This window comes from Oncorhynchus clarkii, chromosome 28, assembly GCF_045791955.1.
Source record: "Oncorhynchus clarkii lewisi isolate Uvic-CL-2024 chromosome 28, UVic_Ocla_1.0, whole genome shotgun sequence".
In the NCBI taxonomy this organism is placed as follows: domain Eukaryota; kingdom Metazoa; phylum Chordata; class Actinopteri; order Salmoniformes; family Salmonidae; genus Oncorhynchus; species Oncorhynchus clarkii.
In genome coordinates this window covers 25,915,916-25,933,429 of record NC_092174.1, presented here as the reverse complement: position 1 = coordinate 25,933,429, position 17,514 = coordinate 25,915,916, and the positions used below count along the sequence as shown (strand labels likewise).

Below are 17,514 nucleotides of genomic sequence, written 5' to 3'. Positions count from 1 at the left end.
CTGCTTAACGATGTGTATTTGACCAATAACATTTGATTTGATTTGATTTGAAACTAAGCATATTTGAGAACCTAATGAATATTTCCCACCCCACTTTATCTGAGACAGGTAGAAAAGTTCTCTCTACAGCCCAATATTCTTAACATACCAGGGTCAGCATTGTATTTTTGCATTATTGGTCTTAACAATTGCACAATAAAAGTGGCCATTGATAAAAATGCAATTTCATATGAATTGGTTATTCACCTTGCAATGTTTGGAAATGCGGGATTTTATTTTGAAGGTTCCTCATTACGAAAGTGACGTCATTGTTTGTGCTGCTGGCGGAATACGAGTTCATATTCTAAACTGCCTGGTTTGAGTTCTACATATTTTTTTAGCTGTTTAGTTCTATGTTTTAGTTTATTTCGCCTAATAGCAAATCACCATGTCGGTGGCGTTTGCACCTCACAGACAACGTGGAAAGGGTGATATAACACCCACTGGAATTCAGAAGGTAATTCATCTTTATCACGCACCACAACAGAATGGATGCGGAGAGCACCTAGCTGCTGCTAGCTAGATAGCTAACTAGCCTAGCCAGTGCCCAGGTCGAACTATAGGCAGCTAACGTTAGCTAAGTAAAGGGAAATAGATTGGTAACAATGTTGCTAGGGTAAAGCGCGGTCAATCTGAACTTCGCGGGAGTGGGCAAATCTGAAAATAACTATTTTTTTTGTCGATTCGATGGACTAACATTACATTTGTTTCTGATATGAATGGAGGCCTACTAGTATTTTGTTAGCTGGATTGTTAGCTTCTTTTGTTAGCTGGCACACAGAACAGTAACGTTAGATGACAAATGCTTTGTTACTAAGTAGAGAAAACTGCAAAGGCAGTTTGACCAGCTAGTTAGTTACATTGTTGTCATTAACATCATACACTACTCTACTCTCAAATAAAATAATATGATTTTATGAGTAGTCTGGATTGGAACGACAGTTTGTCCTCTGGAGTTATACTGTCTATGGTTCAAAACGTTAACACAAGTAACATTGTTTCCATGTATGCATCACAATTCCCCAACCCTTTTTACATTGTATTTACTGTATTCTCAATTATTTTGCACTTTAAAATGTATGCCAAACAAAAACCAATGATTTGTTAAATTAGACAAACCATACAACTATGCACATAGACGAATTTGAACAATTACACATGACTAGTTTGCTAACAGACAGCACAAACCATTCTGTTAACACACTTTGTATCTGCACAGTTCTTCAAGTAAATGGGGTTTTGTGAAGTTCAGTGGAAATTAAAAGTAGTCCTTGTGCATGTTGTATGGTTTGTTTAGCATATGAACACTAAGATTTCTTCCTGTTTTGCTCTGTCATGTTTCAGTTACTGGATGAAAACAATCAGTTGATTCAATGTATAATGGACTTCCAGAGCAAAGGAAAGACAGCAGAATGTTCACAGTAAGTTATACTTTATGTACAACATCTCTATACCTGATGAGCTTTCAGGCTTCATACTATCATGTATTTGAGTTTTTGCAGTGTATTGATGGCTTCTCTCCCTGCCTTTTTAAATGTTAACATGGGTTTTTATCTGTTTTCTGTTAACAGGTACCAGCAGATGCTCCACAGAAATTTAGTTTACCTGGCCACAATAGCAGACTCCAATCAGAACATGCAGTCTCTGCTCCCTGCTGTGAGTATGGGTCCAGGGCGGAGAAGGGCAGTGATGTTACAAGAAGGGGACAATTCATTGGTGCTGAATTGGATTCACTCTGACACATTTCATCAAGTTGTACAGACAGTTAGAAATACGGTGTTGTTCTTGGCTCCCGATAGTTCAAGGATTGTGTTCAGTGATTTTAAATCTCAAACTAAGCATAGGGCTTTTTACAATTTTATTTTACTAGGCAAGTCAGTTAAGAACACATTTTTATTTTCAATGACGGCCTGGTAACAGTGGGTTAACTGCCTTGTTCAGGGGCAGAACGACAGATTTTTTTTACCTTGTCAGCGCAGCGATTCAATCTTGCAACCTTTTAGTTACTAGTCCCAACACTCTAACCACTAGGCTACCTGCTGCCTAAAACATGACTCTTTGATGAAGTGGTCTAACAATACTCCCTCCATAACTATCATGTATTCTGTTATCATAATTTATAGATCCTGACTTGAAATAAGGGCATAGAAATGCAACAACAGAGCTAAGTTACAATTGAAGAAGAGCCTCTTTATATGCATTACACTGCTAGTCAGGAACTTCACCAAATTCCACCAGTACAGGAAATGAAGCCAGTATAGGGGTTTCCCATCCTATTCCCAGTATATCTAACCCTGTCAAGCTCTGACGATTGATTGTGCGGTGCATGTGAGATTGAATGTAATAATATATGCCTCATATGCCACCAATGGAAGCTTGCCCTGTCTCCCCTACTGTTGGTCAAAGGGGTGTATAATGTTCACCTAGATGCTCTGTACTTGATTTCAGAAGTGTGACTCCCCTACTCCCCCAGAGGTAAAGCTTGAAGTGAGTATGGGTGGAGAAGTGGGGGTTAATTTATGATAGGGTGTCTTGGTTCATACTGTGCATCGGAGGCTATATGATTGATATTCAAACACAGGGTCTTTTGTTGTGAAACTTGATATGTGATACCTCTGAGATAGACTGCTGGTACAATAGTGCAATAGTATTGTACAGTGCCGTGTAAAGGTATACTTTGTGTTGATAGGTTCTGCTTTATTATATTGGCTTACTTGTTGCTGCAATCTGGTGCTGTGAAATAGATGATAGAACAACATGTCAAATCCAGAGATTATATGACATATTATATCCACAGAATGGCCGGGGTCTTTAAATCCTGTACCTTCAATATAATTTGCTTTTATTTTGAACATGATCATTTCTGTTCTTACATTTAAGAACCCATGATCATCCGTCCATCAGTCTTCCTCCCTCTCCCACCGCTTTTTCTCTCAAACATGGCTGAGATATGTATCTTAACACGGCTGGTGTTTCTCTCTCTGTGTTGTCTGTCTGCAGCCTCCTACTCAGAACATGCCCATGGGCCCTGGTGGGATGAACCAGAGCGGAGTGCCGGGCCCCCAGCCCCCCCACGGACACAACATTCCCTCTGAGGGCATGGTCAGTGGCGGACCCCCAGCCCCACACATGCAGAGCCAGATGAACGGACAGATGCCTGGTAAGTGACCTCCCGTCCTCTCTCTATCCCTGTCTACCTCACTAGGGTTGCCTAGCAACACCACAGAGCTGGAAGAGGAGGGGAGGGTGCTCTGTTAAACGATGTCACCCGTCTGAGCTTTGGTTGTCTTGGACTCCACTTCACTGTGGTTGTGTTTGTATGCGTGTGGGGAGAGTAGGGCTGGGCAATATGGCCAAAATATAAAATTATATTTTCAAATATTTTGATACGGTGTTATGTTTTTGAATAATTAAAGTTCTAAATGTTCTTTGAGTAGTTCATGACCTTGATTGTTTTATACTGTTCAATCCAACTTTAAACCAAAAAAATTCTGCAAGGTTGCATGGTATGGGGAAAAAATGTAGACGTAGTTATTTGGTGAACTGTTCGAATCATTATTGACAGGTTAGGAACCGATGTGTTGGTCAGTGTTTCCAGGGCACCCTAATAAGGTGTTACATTAGATGTTTTATTACCTGGGCTGCGGTCCAAACTTAAAAGACACCCTTGCCTTATGCCCTTGGGGAAAGCCCCGTCGCCATTTTGGAGGGCGGCCCAACTGATTAGCCAAGCAAGGGAAGTTTGCAACGTAAGCCCCTCAGCCCTCGTTTTTAGTCGAGTGTACAATTATGTTCACTCCGGGGCCTGAAACTCCCCATAATTCAATTTGCGGCGATTGTACATCCACGAAGAAATGTCAGCAAAAACTTGAAACAACATCAATGGAGTCAACATAAAAGTGTAAGTAAAAACAAATGCAAATAAGTTAGAAATTGTGCTAGTAATTCACATGACGGCACAAACACGTCTCGTAAAAATGTTTTTGTTTGGTTATCTTTTGGAAATTGTAGAAATAAAACATTTTCCTCCTTCAGAAGTTCCAGCTAGGCAGGCTAATATTAGTTAGCTAATTAATTTGCTAGCTATCGTACAGTTGGCGTATATTAATAATTATATATTTAATTAGACATGCACTCATAAATGACTAGCGCATATAAAGCACCCACAAGCTACCAGTGGCTGAAAACACAATTTATTTATTTTTTTATTTCACCTTTATTTAACCAGGTACGCCAGTTGAGAACAAGTTCTCATTTACAACTGCAACCTGGCCAAGATAAAGCAAAGCAGTGCGACACAAACAACACAGAGTTAGTTACACATGGGATAAACAAACGTACAGTCAATAACACAATCATCGTGGGATGTACGAGTGACGAATTTCCGGACAAGGGTGGTCCATTTAAAAAGCATTCCTTCCTACCTCGGCCTGCAAGTGTATACTCGTCAGACGTCATGATACGTCATCAGAAGTGTCCACTTAATTTGAGGGCTGAGGGGATAGGGTCTTTTAAGTGTTTGAACCGCAGCCCTGATGTAGCTAGCTAGCTAACATATTCATGCTTTGCCTATTCCTCTGATATAGAATATACCATTGTACAAACAACATGCGTATCTAGGCCTACACCAGCACTGGTACCAGGCTGTATTAGCTAGCTGACTCTTAGCTTGCTAAATGTACTAACTAGTGATTAGCATTTGCGGCTAATGCAAATTATTTTAGCCCCAACTTGCTAAGAAAAGACAGATGGTAAGATACACAAACTAATAGTGTAATTAGTGTAATTATAGAACATTTGTGCAAAGCAGCATCGTTGTCACCAACATCTTGTTGTATCTATCTAACCATGCAGACTGCAGAGTGAACAGCAAGAAAGTGCTTGTGACTCCATGGTTGAGCAATCACTCTCTCGTTGAGTAACATGGGGCAAGGTTTGGTGTGTGAAGCGGTATACCGCCCAGCCCCAGGGGCTAGACTGTTAACTTTTAGTCTACTTTGTTCTGCCGCAGGGTAGATTGACCAGTTATTACCAGTTGTCAAGGGTCTACAGCGCACATGCTTGTGAATATTAAAATAGGGAGAAAGTATTTTCTCGGGAAAGCATTAATAATGTTTTAATGAAATAATTAAATCTTTGATCTCTGTACTGTATGGTCTAATATCTTCCAAAAATGTTGAATGATCTGTCGTTCTTTTTTTCCCAGGGCCTAATCACATGCCCATGCAGGGCCCTGGGCCAGGTCCCAACCAGCCCCCCAACATGCCCGGCAGCGGCTCCATGAACATGCCCCCCAGCAGCCATGGCTCTATGGGCGGTTACAACCACGCTGTGCCCTCCTCTCAGAGCATGCCTGCCCAAGGCCAGATGAATATGACCCAAGGACCCATGGGTAACTACGGCCCCCGGCCCAACATGAACATGCAGGCTAACCAAGGTACAGGAAAGAGGAAAACAAACGTGTCCTTGATAGACCTTCTCTTTGACCCATACACATCTTTTGATGATGACATTCATCCATGGATGCTTTATTGTTGAGTTTTTTTCAAATTGGGTTCTGTAATGGCATACTCTGTGTGTTTGTGTTGTTCCTTCCCCAGGCCCCATGATGCACCAGCAGCCTCCCTCCCAGCAGTACAACATACCCCCTGGAGGTGGCGGGCAGCACTACCAGGGCCAGCAGAACCCCATGGGCATGATGGGCCAGGGGAACCACGTGATGGGGCAGAGGCCCATGCCCCCTTACAGACCCCCACAGCAAGGTACGCTCTGCTCTACAGAGTGGGCACTGGGACAAGGCGCTTGGTTTGACTTGACACAGGGCTGAACCCTGTTCTCCTGTCCGTAACCCCCTTTCCACTTCGTCTTTTAAGTGGAACTATCTTTCACTTACACTGTCGTTGCTTGTAGACACAGGTAGCCCCATTACCATAGAAGGAGTACCCAGGTGTCCTGAAGGTTGTTGTCAGCCCCAGACAACTGAGCTATAGTTTGAAGACCAGGAGCTCTCTAGCGAATAAGTGGCCCAAATTCCAACCTCACTCCCCTTTCCACGCCGAAATCCCCCCCTTCCCCTCTCCCCCCACTCCCGCCCCAACAACACCTTGAATCAACCTGTGTGTGTTGTGTGTGTGTATGTAGGACCCCCTCAGCAGTACCCAGGGCAGGAAGACTACTATGGGGACCAGTACAGTCACGCAGGACAGGGAGCCTCAGAAGGTAGGAGAACCAACCCTCCAACCAACCGCTCGTAGAACCAACCAAACCTCTCCGTCCGTCTAACGTTCACTTAGAGAAACTGTATTGAGTCATGTAGAAGGACAAGAGGATAGCGAGTACCAAAATAACATTGTATGACAGTGACACCATCCCTCAGCTAAAGCCAGTGAATTGCTCAGCACCACTTTACACCTGAAACGAATCATCAATGGTTTATCTTGGTTCCACCGCAGTTATCTAGAACATTTGTGGAAATAGAGAATGGAAGATGTCAGTTAGACTGTCATGGTGCTCTGTAAGCCTGGCAAGAAGGAAGCTAATGTTTGGTTTACCTGCCCACCATCCCACCGGTGATATGCGTCTTCGATAAACAAATAGCTAGTTATTCTGTCGAACCGTTTTCTTGTGGAGGTGTGGCTCCAAATGCGTACCGCGATTCAATCCAGGAAGTTGATCTTAGGTGGTGCTTTTAGCAGAAGCAGAGGTCCTACTTTAGCAGAAGCCCCACACACGAGTTGACAGATGTTGCTTTGAAGACTCCTGGTGGAAAAGGTGACTAGTTGGACTAGGATTTTTCACCAGTGATTTCCCACCCCTCCATAGTGATTTTGCATCATAGCATCCCCATCAATTATTCTTAAATTAATAACTTTCTCTTGCATGTATCAATCGCTTTCTACACCTTTCTGAGTTGTCTACATTCTACTCCCTTTCAAACTTTGACACAGTACTCTCCAGTCTCATAGCTAGGTTGTACTCTAATGGAAATTACAGGATTTAAATATTGTCTTGTAAAACTGTATATTCCCAAAATAAAGTGAAACAAATATTCCAATGTTTACTTATCACTTTTGCAAAACCTATATTTATGAACATTGATACCCACACACACACAGAGACATTGCTTGAAGCAATATAAAATATATACTGATATTTAACAATCTGTATATTTTGAATCCCCTGACTTTCCCCCTCATTGACTTATCACCTTAAACATGGACATGAAATAACATGTCTTCCTATCTCCTTGTGAAATAATGCTTTAGGTGGTTTACTACAGCCACCGTTCCCTGATCAAGGCTTTGATCCCTCAGAACAATACTACCAAGGAGGTATCTATGTAGCTTCACAGAAATGTACTCACAGGGGAAAAGGAAGAAGCTAAGCTAAAAACACATGACTTATGGAACTTTTGTGTTGCTTTTATGGAGACATTTCTGAGACTTCTTTCCAATTGTGACAAAGGCTATTGCGTTTTATAACTGCAGTAGCCTAAATGCTAGCTTTTACAATTAATAACATAACTCAAGTACACTTTCTATACCGGTATTATTTCCTCTGTTTAGCCTTCCCTGGCCAGCTGAAGCTTTCTGAGTTTGTTCTAGTCTCTGTTTTCTGGCTTCATGTCCCTCACCGCTATGCACGTGACTACTTTTAATCGTTGATGATTTCTCACTCACATATTTCATTTCTCATAAATGTTGTCGTTCCAGCTTTGTTTTATTAATGGCTCATAGCAGGTGTCAGGTAAGGATGCTAAAAAAGAGTCACTATAACAACCATGTTGCATATAAAAACAAACAAAAATAAACTTAATGTTTCAATGGGCATGCTCACAGTGTTGGTTCTTTTCTCCTGTGGTTCTTGTCTTGTCTGCCAGAGCGAGACCCAGCAGCCAACCAACAGTCCCCCTATGAAAAAGATAATGGTTTGTTAACTTTGTTTGTTAACAGCCTAAATCAGTGTTTTCAAAAAATGTTCTGATCAGGATTAGGGTCAATATCCTGTTCAATTCAATCAACTCAGGAAGTAAAATTAAATTCCAATCATGGTGTTGGTTCTTTTCTCCTGTGGGTTATGTCTGCCAGAGCGAGACCCAGCAGCCAACCAACAGTCCCCATATGAAAAAGATCATGGTTTGTTAACTTTGTTTAACAGCCAAAATCAGTGTTTTCAAACAAATTCTGATCAGGGTTGGGGTCAATAGCTTGTTCAATTCAGGAAGTAAACTGAAATTCTAATCATGCTGGAAAAATTTGGAATTGAATTTCAGTTTACCTTCCGACTTGAAATGGACCCCAAGCCTGATTCTGGCCACTATAAACACTGATGTCTGCTGTGTTGTCGTCAAACCTGGTTCAGGTACTGAAATATCACAGATACCGTAATGTCGCTCTGTTGCCCCCTGTAGGTAATGCCCAGTATGGCCAGCAGCAGGAGGCCTACCAGCAAGGTCCTCCCCAGCAGCAGGGCTACCCCCCACAGCAGCAGTACCCTGGACAGCAGGGCTACCCTGGACCGCAACAGGGCTACGGTGGGTGGAACCTAAGCAATATCACTGAATCTATCTTTGTGTGTCTCGGTCTTTCTCTCTCTCTCACTCATCTTGTTCTCTCACTCTATTTATTTTCTCTCTTGTTCTTTCTTTCTCTTTATTTTTCCATAGCCTATTTGTACACTTTTTTTTTGATTTACTGAAATGGGAAATAAAAATATGTTGGTGTGTGCCATTACTCTGATGGCAGTCAGTCCACACTCATCCTGTAGGATTCACCGTTTACTTTCCTTTTCATTATCTTGAAACATCAGTCCTAGATTCCAAATGGCACTCACCCAGAGCCTCACATATGTTTACTGAACCACACCACTGTTTTGCTAATTGAAATGGTGTACTTTCAATGTTGCAGCGGCGCAATCAAGGCTACACATACTGGCACGTTGATCAGAAGCGGTAGCTGGCAGACATTGGTGCTGTTAGGTGTCCCTCTCGTACTATGGTGGGTCACTGTACAGGCCTAGTTACTGTGTGATAGAAAGTCTCTGAAAGCTAGAGATGGCGAGAGAGTAAAAGGAATAGGACACGCTTATGGGTAATAACCCTCGGCATTGTGGGTGTGGGAACCACAGCCCCCCTCTTTCGTTTTTAAAATCCTGTCAGCTCTTCTTTCTCTCAGAACCAGAGGCCTTTCTCTCATGTCAGTAATGAGCTGGTGGAGAGAGGCAGAGGCTATTAGTTGGTCTCCATCTGGCTCACATGCGCTCTCGCAGGCGGACCACACAAGGTTAAGCTTTGCGGTAGCTGCGTCTGCATTATGAGCACCTAATGACGTTTGACTTGGCCCAGTCAGTCAGTCATCGTATCACTGATCAGCTGTTAACCTGTCTAGCGGAACCCCTCGCCAACAGCCAATGAAATTACAGGGCGCCAAATACAAATCAACAGAAATCTGATAAATCAAATTTCTGAAACATACAAGTATTAGGCACTATTTTAAAGATAAAATTCTCGTTAATACAGCCACAGTGTCTGATTTAAAAAATGCTTTACAGTGAAAGCTCCACAAACGATTATATTAGGTCACCACCAACTCACAGATAAACCTAGCCATTTTTCCAGCCAACGAGAGGAGTCACAAAAAGCACAAATAGAGGTAAAATTAATCACTAACCTTTGATCTTCATCCGATGGCACTTATAGGACTTCATGTTACACAATACATGCATGTTTTGTTCGGTAAAGTTCATATTTATATCCAAAAATCTTATTTTACATTGGCGTGTTATGTTCAGTAGTTCCAAAACATGCAGTGATATTGCAGAGAGCCACATTAATTCACTGAAATACTCATTATATATGTCGATGAAAATACAATTGTTAAACATGGAAATATAGATACACTTCCCCCTAATGCAACCGCTGCGTCAGATTTCAAAAAGACTTTACGGAAAAAGCATAATCTGAGAACGGAGCTCAGAGCCCAAATCTTCCATGTTGGGTAGTCAGCATTATTCATAAATAGCATTATAAATATTCACTTTGATGATCTTCATCAGAATGCACTCCCAGGAATCGCAGTTCCACAATAAATGTTTGTTTTGTTTGATAATGTCCATTTATGTTCATTTATGTCCAATAGCTTCTTTTGTTAGGGAGTTTGGTAAACAAATCCAAATGTGCGATCTGGTCCATTCGGACGAAACGTTCAAAAGTTATATTACAGGTCGAAGAAACTTGTCAAACTAAGTATAGAATTTTTCTTTAGGATGTTTTTATCATAAAAGTTCAATAATGTTCCAACCGGAGAATTACATTGTCTGTAGGAAAGCAATGGAATGAGAGCTACCTCTCAAGTGAAAGCGCGTGACTGAGAGCGAGGCTGTAGGCAGACCACTGACTCAAGAGCTCTCATCCGGTCCCACATCACAGTAGAAGCCTGAAACAACGTTCTAAAGACGGTTGACATCTAGTGGAAGCCTTAGGAAGTCCAACATAACCAATATCCCACTGTGTATTCGATAGGGGTGAGTTCAAAACTACAAACCTCAGATTTCCCACTTCCTGTTTGGATTTTTTTCTCAAATTTTTACCTGCCATATGAGTTCTGTTATACTCACAGACATCATTCAACAGTTTTAGAAACTTCAGAGTGTTTTCTATCCAATACCAATAATAATATGCATTCATTAGCATCTGGGACTGAGTAGGAGGCAGTTCACTCTGGGCACGCTATTCATCCAAAAGTGAAAATGCTGCCCCCTATCCCAAAGAAGTTAAGATGCCTGATTATGGCACTACGTGGCGGTAAGGTAGCTGCAGTGCAGTGGTAGTATACAGAGGCGGTCTGATGGAGTGATTTTTAATGAGGCTTCGCTTATCTAATGAGGGCCCACTGAATCTCCTTGATGTCTCCTTTCATTAGAAAACTTAACACCCTGCTCCAGCAAGTCAGACTCTCTCATTACACAGCAGAGTAGGCCAGTGTTAATGTGGAGCCAAACTTCAGCAAATGGGCCAGGGCCTAACTAATACTACTACTACCCACCAGTCTCTTTCTGCCATGCCTCTGGCTGGCTGTCTGGTTGTCACTGGATCTGTCTATTGGGAGATAAAGGTTCATTGACACTCAATGGTTCAAGAACAAGACGTGGCATAATGGACATCAAACAGGACATTGTCAGTGAATCAAGCGCGCTGTTATACTCCCAGGTTAACTGTGTGCTTTTTGTTAATGAACAGACCAGTCTTAACTGCTCCTATATGGTGTGAAGAACTGTAGCATGTTTCAGTTAGACATCCATAACCTTTTTCTCTGCTCTGTCCCCCCTCCCCAGGTCCGTCCCAGGGAGCCCCAGGCCAGTACCCCCAGGGTTACCCCCAGGGCCAGGGGCAGCAGTACGGGGCCTACCGGGGCCCCCAGCCCGGCCCCCCTCAGGCCCAGCAGCAACGCCCATACCCAGGCTACGATCAGGTGAGTATGAGCCCATGAGTAGGCAGGCCTAACCTCTATCTGTATGTGACTCTTATTGTGTCCTTTTATATGTTGGCTAGAGATGGATAGAAGTTAAAAATGTAACAAAGTTTTCCAGGGTTCAGGGAGTGTCCATAAGCAAGAGACCTGGGTGGAGAGGGTGTCTTGTGCATGCTGACATTGTATGGGGAGATTAAGACAAGTTGAATAATATTGGATAGTACCGCAAGTCACACCAGAGCAGTGCAATGCGAGGGCAATGTAGTGTCTCCTCCCTAAACGTAACAGACTTTTGAGATTGTTGAAGGGGAGGGGAGAGCTACGTGTTGCCCTGTATTTTCTGTGGTCCTTTGCTGGGGCCACAGCAACACTTTGATTCTTTATCTTTGAATATTCAGGGACACATGAGGAAATAAAGACCCAGGGATTTGAACCCCTGACTAGTTCTGTAAGAAGCAAAGGTAATGGTAAAATCTGAACGTGTGACCGTTCGCCTAGCCTTGATTTGCATTTGTCATGTTTCTCCTCCTGTCTTCTATTTAAACATCTGATTTCCACCTTTACCTCTTTTTGTAACCAGGGGTCGAATTCTATTCTTGAGGTCTTCAAACATTTCAAGCATATTCTGTAGGGGAACTTAAAAATAAAATGTTGATGGTTTGGAATTGACTAAATCAATCAAAAGTACAACTCCTCATGCCTTGGGTTATTATTCATCCCTTTTCATGCAATATACTGCATTTAAATGTTTTTTTTAATGCGTAATTTAATTATGCACTGTGTAGAATAGTAAATTATCAAAGTAAGTCAAATTTAAGCAAAATAAATCAATGTGTAACTAAACTTTTATTCCTAAAGAGCAGCCACTTTCGACCCCTGTTTAGAAATGCTCCTGCAAAATACAAAACATGTGAAATGTGCAAGTCGAAGAGAAGCATTTTGCCTACTGCTACAGTATAACTGACATGAAGTTACTTCCCTCCTGTTGACCTTTTCTGTGGCCATGCTGCCACCTGCTGGTTAAATATAGCCAATGCAGCCACACAGGAATAGTCTGCATCTGTATCTGTAACAAAAGGTTCATAACTAGCTGCTACAGATGTGCTTGTTTGCATCCTGTTTAAATATGTAAATATTAGCATTTCCCTAGTAAATGCCTGTTTGTTCAGATGTTCGGATGAAAAGTAATTAAGATGTCCATTTACAGTACTCCCTTCCTCCCTCCACAGGGTCAATATGGAAATTACCAGCAATGAGAGATGGCCATGGCAGTCACTCAGTCAGTCACCAAGAGCCCTGCTCTGACCTCTAACCTCTGACCTCTGTACAACTGTTATCTGGACTTTTATAACGGCTGCAGCTCACAGAGACGCCCACACACACACACACACTTTGCCCTCTGTAATCCCCTCTGTCTGGGCCTTATGTAATGAGATGATTGTGTTCACTTCCATTTCTCCCCTTCTAGTCTGAGTTAAGTCTCAAAGCAGCAATGCCTTAAAACCAAACAGAGCTGCCTTATCCAGAGCACTGCAGATTTCGAAAAGGGCAAAAAATTACCCGTAAAATTCATTTTGTCTAGATCACAGAGGACAGTGTACAGAACTGAACTTCACACTCTTGTAGGGCAATGTTTCTCCATCCAATAGCCCCCTGTTCATAAGAAGCAATAATGCCAATGGGAAGTGGAGGGGTGGGACGGGGATGGAGTGAGGAGATTTTACACCAGAAACAAAATTCTGTAAGGCTATGTTATATGTCAAGGTCAACATATGTGATGATGTAAACATGTATTTTATGATTTTTAGATGGAGCTAATTTTGTATAAGAATTTGGAGTACTGTTGAATATTGTTTCTGTTTTCCTCCTGAAGTGTTATGTCTCTTGATGTAAGTTGTGATTAACATTGTTTTCATCTGCTATTTTGTTTGTTCTTTTGTTATTTGTAACCCTTGATTTCCCTTTGCTTCTTCAATGACTTGTACATTGAATATGTGCTTGGGGTGAACAAATCGGATGCTTTGGTTTTATGAATGGATTGTACATAGAAAGCCCTCAAACAAACTGAGAACACCTATCTGTATTGGAGCATCAGTGGTGAAACATTATTTCTTTGGGCAACAAAACATGACCTGTGAGTGGGGCTGTATTCTGACTTTGAGATCTACAGTATGTGTGTAACTAGGGTTGCAAAGCTACCGGTAATTTACCAAAGTTACCGGAATATTGCGTGATTTTAGTCATTAACAGAATCTATTGTAATTTTGGTAATCTAGTAATCTATACTTGAATAACTTTTAAAAACTGTATTCGTATATAGTGTTCATTTATTATATCTGTGACCATATTGTCCATGAGTTTTATATTAGATAGTAGGGTGGCAGGTAGCGCGTTAGGCTAGTAACCGAAAGGTTGCTGGTTTGAATACCTGAGCAGACAAGGTGAAAAATCTGCCGACTTGCCCATGAGTGAGGCACTTAACCCTAATTTGCTCCAGGAACGCCATGGCTGACCATGTCAAACACCACATTTCTCTGGACTAATCTGGTGTATGTGACATTTTTTTATTTCACCATATTTTTCAAGAGAAAATAACCTAATTAATGGCAAAAAGCATCTAATCAGCAATTACATTATTTTTTCACTAATCTAATGATTTACTTTTTTCACAACTGCCACCAGTTTGATGCCCAAACATGAATAAAACATTGACATAAAATAAAAGTTTGTAAAAAGGAAATTTCATGCTGAAACCCTCATATTAAACACCAATGAATGGTATTCATTTAGTTTATTTAGGATTGTTTAACATCTTTGTCATATTTTTTTTAACTCTAAAGGATCGGTGTCCCTAAACCTGGATGGTTGTTGCTAATGTGACTAGAATGACATAAGTAACAGCCAACTTTCCAGTACATAGATATGTCTTATATGGGCAGAAAGCTTAAATTCTTGTTAATCTAACTGCAGTCCAATTTACAGTAGCTATTACAATGAAAAAATACCATGCTATTATTTGGAGAGTGCACAACAACAAAACACTTATCATGGCAACTGGTTTGATACATTCACCTCTGAAGGTAAATAATGTACTTACATTTAGTAATCTTGCTCTGATTTGTCATCCTGAGGGTCCCAGAGATAAAATGTAGCATAGTTTTGTTTGATAAAATACATGTTATATTCAAATGTAGGAACTGGGTTCTGTCTTAGGCCCTGCCTGGCCATCTAGATGTGTGAAGGTTAGTGGGGTTTTTTTCTGTAGGGAAGCTAATTATCCATCATGTATGACATTCCTGAATGTGTGTAAACTTGTATTTTTTTATTACCATAGCATTTTTGTATGTTCTCTATAGTTATGTACTTGAAAATGTATCAATTGACCAATTCGGCACATTTGGGCAAACTCCTGGCAGACTTGATACAAAATATAGTCTACTAATATAATGCTTCACTGGATCAGTCTGAAACTTTGCACACACACTGCTGCCATCTAAATTACACCTAAACTCCTATCTGAATGTATGGCCTTTCTCTTGCATTTCAAAGACGATGGAACAATTGTTATTTTCTGAAAACGCATGTTTTTGTTTGTATTATCTTTTACCAGAACTTATGTGTTATTCTTCTACATTAATTTCACATTTCCACAAACTTCAAAGTGTTTCCTTTCAACTGGTATCAATAATATGCATATCCTTCCTTCAGGTCCTGAGCTACAGGCCATTAGATTTGGGTATGTCATTTTAGGTGGAAATTTTAAAAAATGGGCCGATCCTCATCTGATTAAAATATTTCAGATATTTGACATGTTATTACCCACGCAGAGGGCCAGAGATTATTAGACACTTGTCATAATCTGAATTACACAAATGGGCCACTAGATGTCTTCTGACAGATTGTAAAAAAAAATCCTTGGAAGATAAAAAACAATTCTGTTAGTTTACAGGTCACTTTTGAATGTTTCAAGTAATACACCCTCCCTTTGCAAACCTATGTGTATCACAAAGCACTGAGCCCATATTCATAAAGTGTCTCAGATTAGGACAGCTGAATTGGGATCAGTTTAGCCTTTTAGATAATATGTAAGAATAAATAGATAGGGGAGACCTGATCCTAGATCAGCACTCCTACTCTGAGACGATATATTAATAGGGCCCCTGAATGCTTCCAGTACCCCCTGCTTCTCTTAAAAGTTGAATTTAGAAGCATGTATCTTATGGCCTTGGCGCTTCAGTGTGCTCTGTTATTGGTAGCTGAATAAGAGATTAATTAATTTGGGGGATATTCCAAACATATGTCTAATGTGCATCGGACACAGCTCTCTGGAGAATAGTGTTTGCTCGATACATTACGTTTTTATCTGCAACTTTCTGAACGTTTTGCCCGTGCTGAATATTCCCATAATGGGTCTGTGGGAGTGCATTGACCACAGACTGTCCGATCAGACTGTCGTACATTCAGTATGTTCAGCACCACATAAGCTTGTTTCAGACAGAATGAATCGTCTTTACAATGTTGGATGAGATTTCTCCCCCGAATAAACGTTTACATTTTTGCTATTTAAGAAAATGTAATGTACGTTAACCACCAACAGAATAATAAGAGTTATGTGGAGTATAACGTAAGTAACCACCAACAGAATAATATGAGTTATGTGGAGTATAACAAAGTGTTACGTTATACTCTAAACTGAGTGTCTTGCTGTAATGATTTGAGATACATTTCCTATGATGTCATGCAACATTTCACTCTTGTACAGACTGGTTGTGTTATTTTATGAAACCTTGGGCTTGATATACATTTGTACAATATGCATAAATCATGCACATACTATAGAGAAGATAGAAGTATGGTGATTGGTTTCCAGTCAGCCTCAAAGATACTAACCTTGGTATGCTTTAGTACATACCTTGTAATAAATGTTTTTTCTTTCATTTACCCTGTAGCCAACATGATGTTACTGTAAGTGTCATTGTGATGTGAAACTGTACAGTATGTCACTGAAAAACTGCAACAATAAATTGAATTTTTTTAATACACTTGTGTTGGGTTTTTATGCAATTGTCTTCAAATGTCCCTGTTCTTCAAATGCAATGACATAGACAATGTGGTTTACTTTGTGATTTTCTTGTTTTGAATATCTGTTCATGTATTTACTGTACACTATTAGCTCAGTAAGTTCCCACCACACCCTGCATTCCAGATGTATCAGAAGTCCCGGGTACTTTTGCACCAAAAATGACCTTCCCCCTCCAGAGGGACTACCTGTCATGCACAGTAGGTGGGAGAGCTACAGATGGTGCACCAGATGTGTGTCCGGAGCACGTGACCAGACTGGACATGGTGTTAGAGGGCCACTGCCTGACCCTTCCCTGATGTTGATGTGTTTGTGTGTTAGAGAGGGTGTTTATAGATGTCAGACACTAAGAGAAAGACAGTAAGAGAGAAATCTTAAACGTGTTTGCGCTCCTTTATAATGATCTGCATGTAGACTGTGTGTACGTGTGTGTGCGCGCATGTATATGTGCAGTGCTCAAGGTCTGGTGGCATCTCCCAGTCACCCCAGCACCATCCTGCTCCTCCGCAGCTGGCCACCCCACCCTTCCAAGCTGTCACTGGGGCTCCCCCTAGCCCCTCTACTTGGCTGACACACCGTTTTGGGCGCTCCCCCACCAGCCCTCCCTGGCAACTGCCACCCTCAGCTGCGCACTTGCAGACGGGAACGGGGTCGTACAAAGTCACTCCTCCTGTGACTGTCTGGTGCCACAGGGGACAGAGAGATGATGAGGGGATGGGAGGAATACTTTCCTTATACCTGTCATATACCGTCGGATCTCTTTTGGGCACTTTAACAATTCAGCAAGACGGACACATCACAGTCAAATTTTCGAGCACAATAGGATAGTGGAGGAAAGTAACCCCTCAAAGTGTTTTTGATGAGTAGGCTAAACACTGCTTAGTCTGAGCCTGCTAATCTTTATGTAACGGTGAATTGTTGAAGTTT

At 41.3% G+C, this 17,514-nt stretch overlaps 1 protein-coding gene across 19 annotated transcripts; it reads left to right on the top strand.

The window, feature by feature from the left end:
• The first annotated feature begins 304 nt into the window (after positions 1–304).
• On the top strand, positions 305–16,545 carry LOC139387517 (protein SSXT-like). 19 transcript variants are annotated; one of them, XM_071133785.1, is made up of 14 exons: positions 323–496; positions 1,384–1,460; positions 1,611–1,695; positions 2,488–2,526; positions 3,040–3,199; positions 5,246–5,476; positions 5,640–5,801; positions 6,181–6,258; positions 7,919–7,966; positions 8,127–8,174; positions 8,450–8,572; positions 11,371–11,507; positions 11,906–11,968; positions 12,737–14,231. In XM_071133785.1, exons 1-13 carry the CDS (start codon positions 428–430, stop codon positions 11,921–11,923), a joined length of 1,275 nt encoding a protein of 424 aa, XP_070989886.1. In that variant the 5' UTR covers positions 323–427; the 3' UTR covers positions 11,924–11,968; positions 12,737–14,231. The 19 variants fall into 19 exon arrangements, with proteins under 19 accessions (XP_070989888.1, XP_070989903.1, XP_070989895.1 ...); XM_071133787.1 differs by lacking the exon at positions 2,488–2,526 and having other exon boundaries at positions 305–496; positions 12,737–16,545; XM_071133784.1 differs by lacking the exon at positions 11,906–11,968 and having other exon boundaries at positions 2,491–2,526; positions 12,737–13,000.
• The last annotated feature ends 969 nt before the right edge of the window (positions 16,546–17,514 follow it).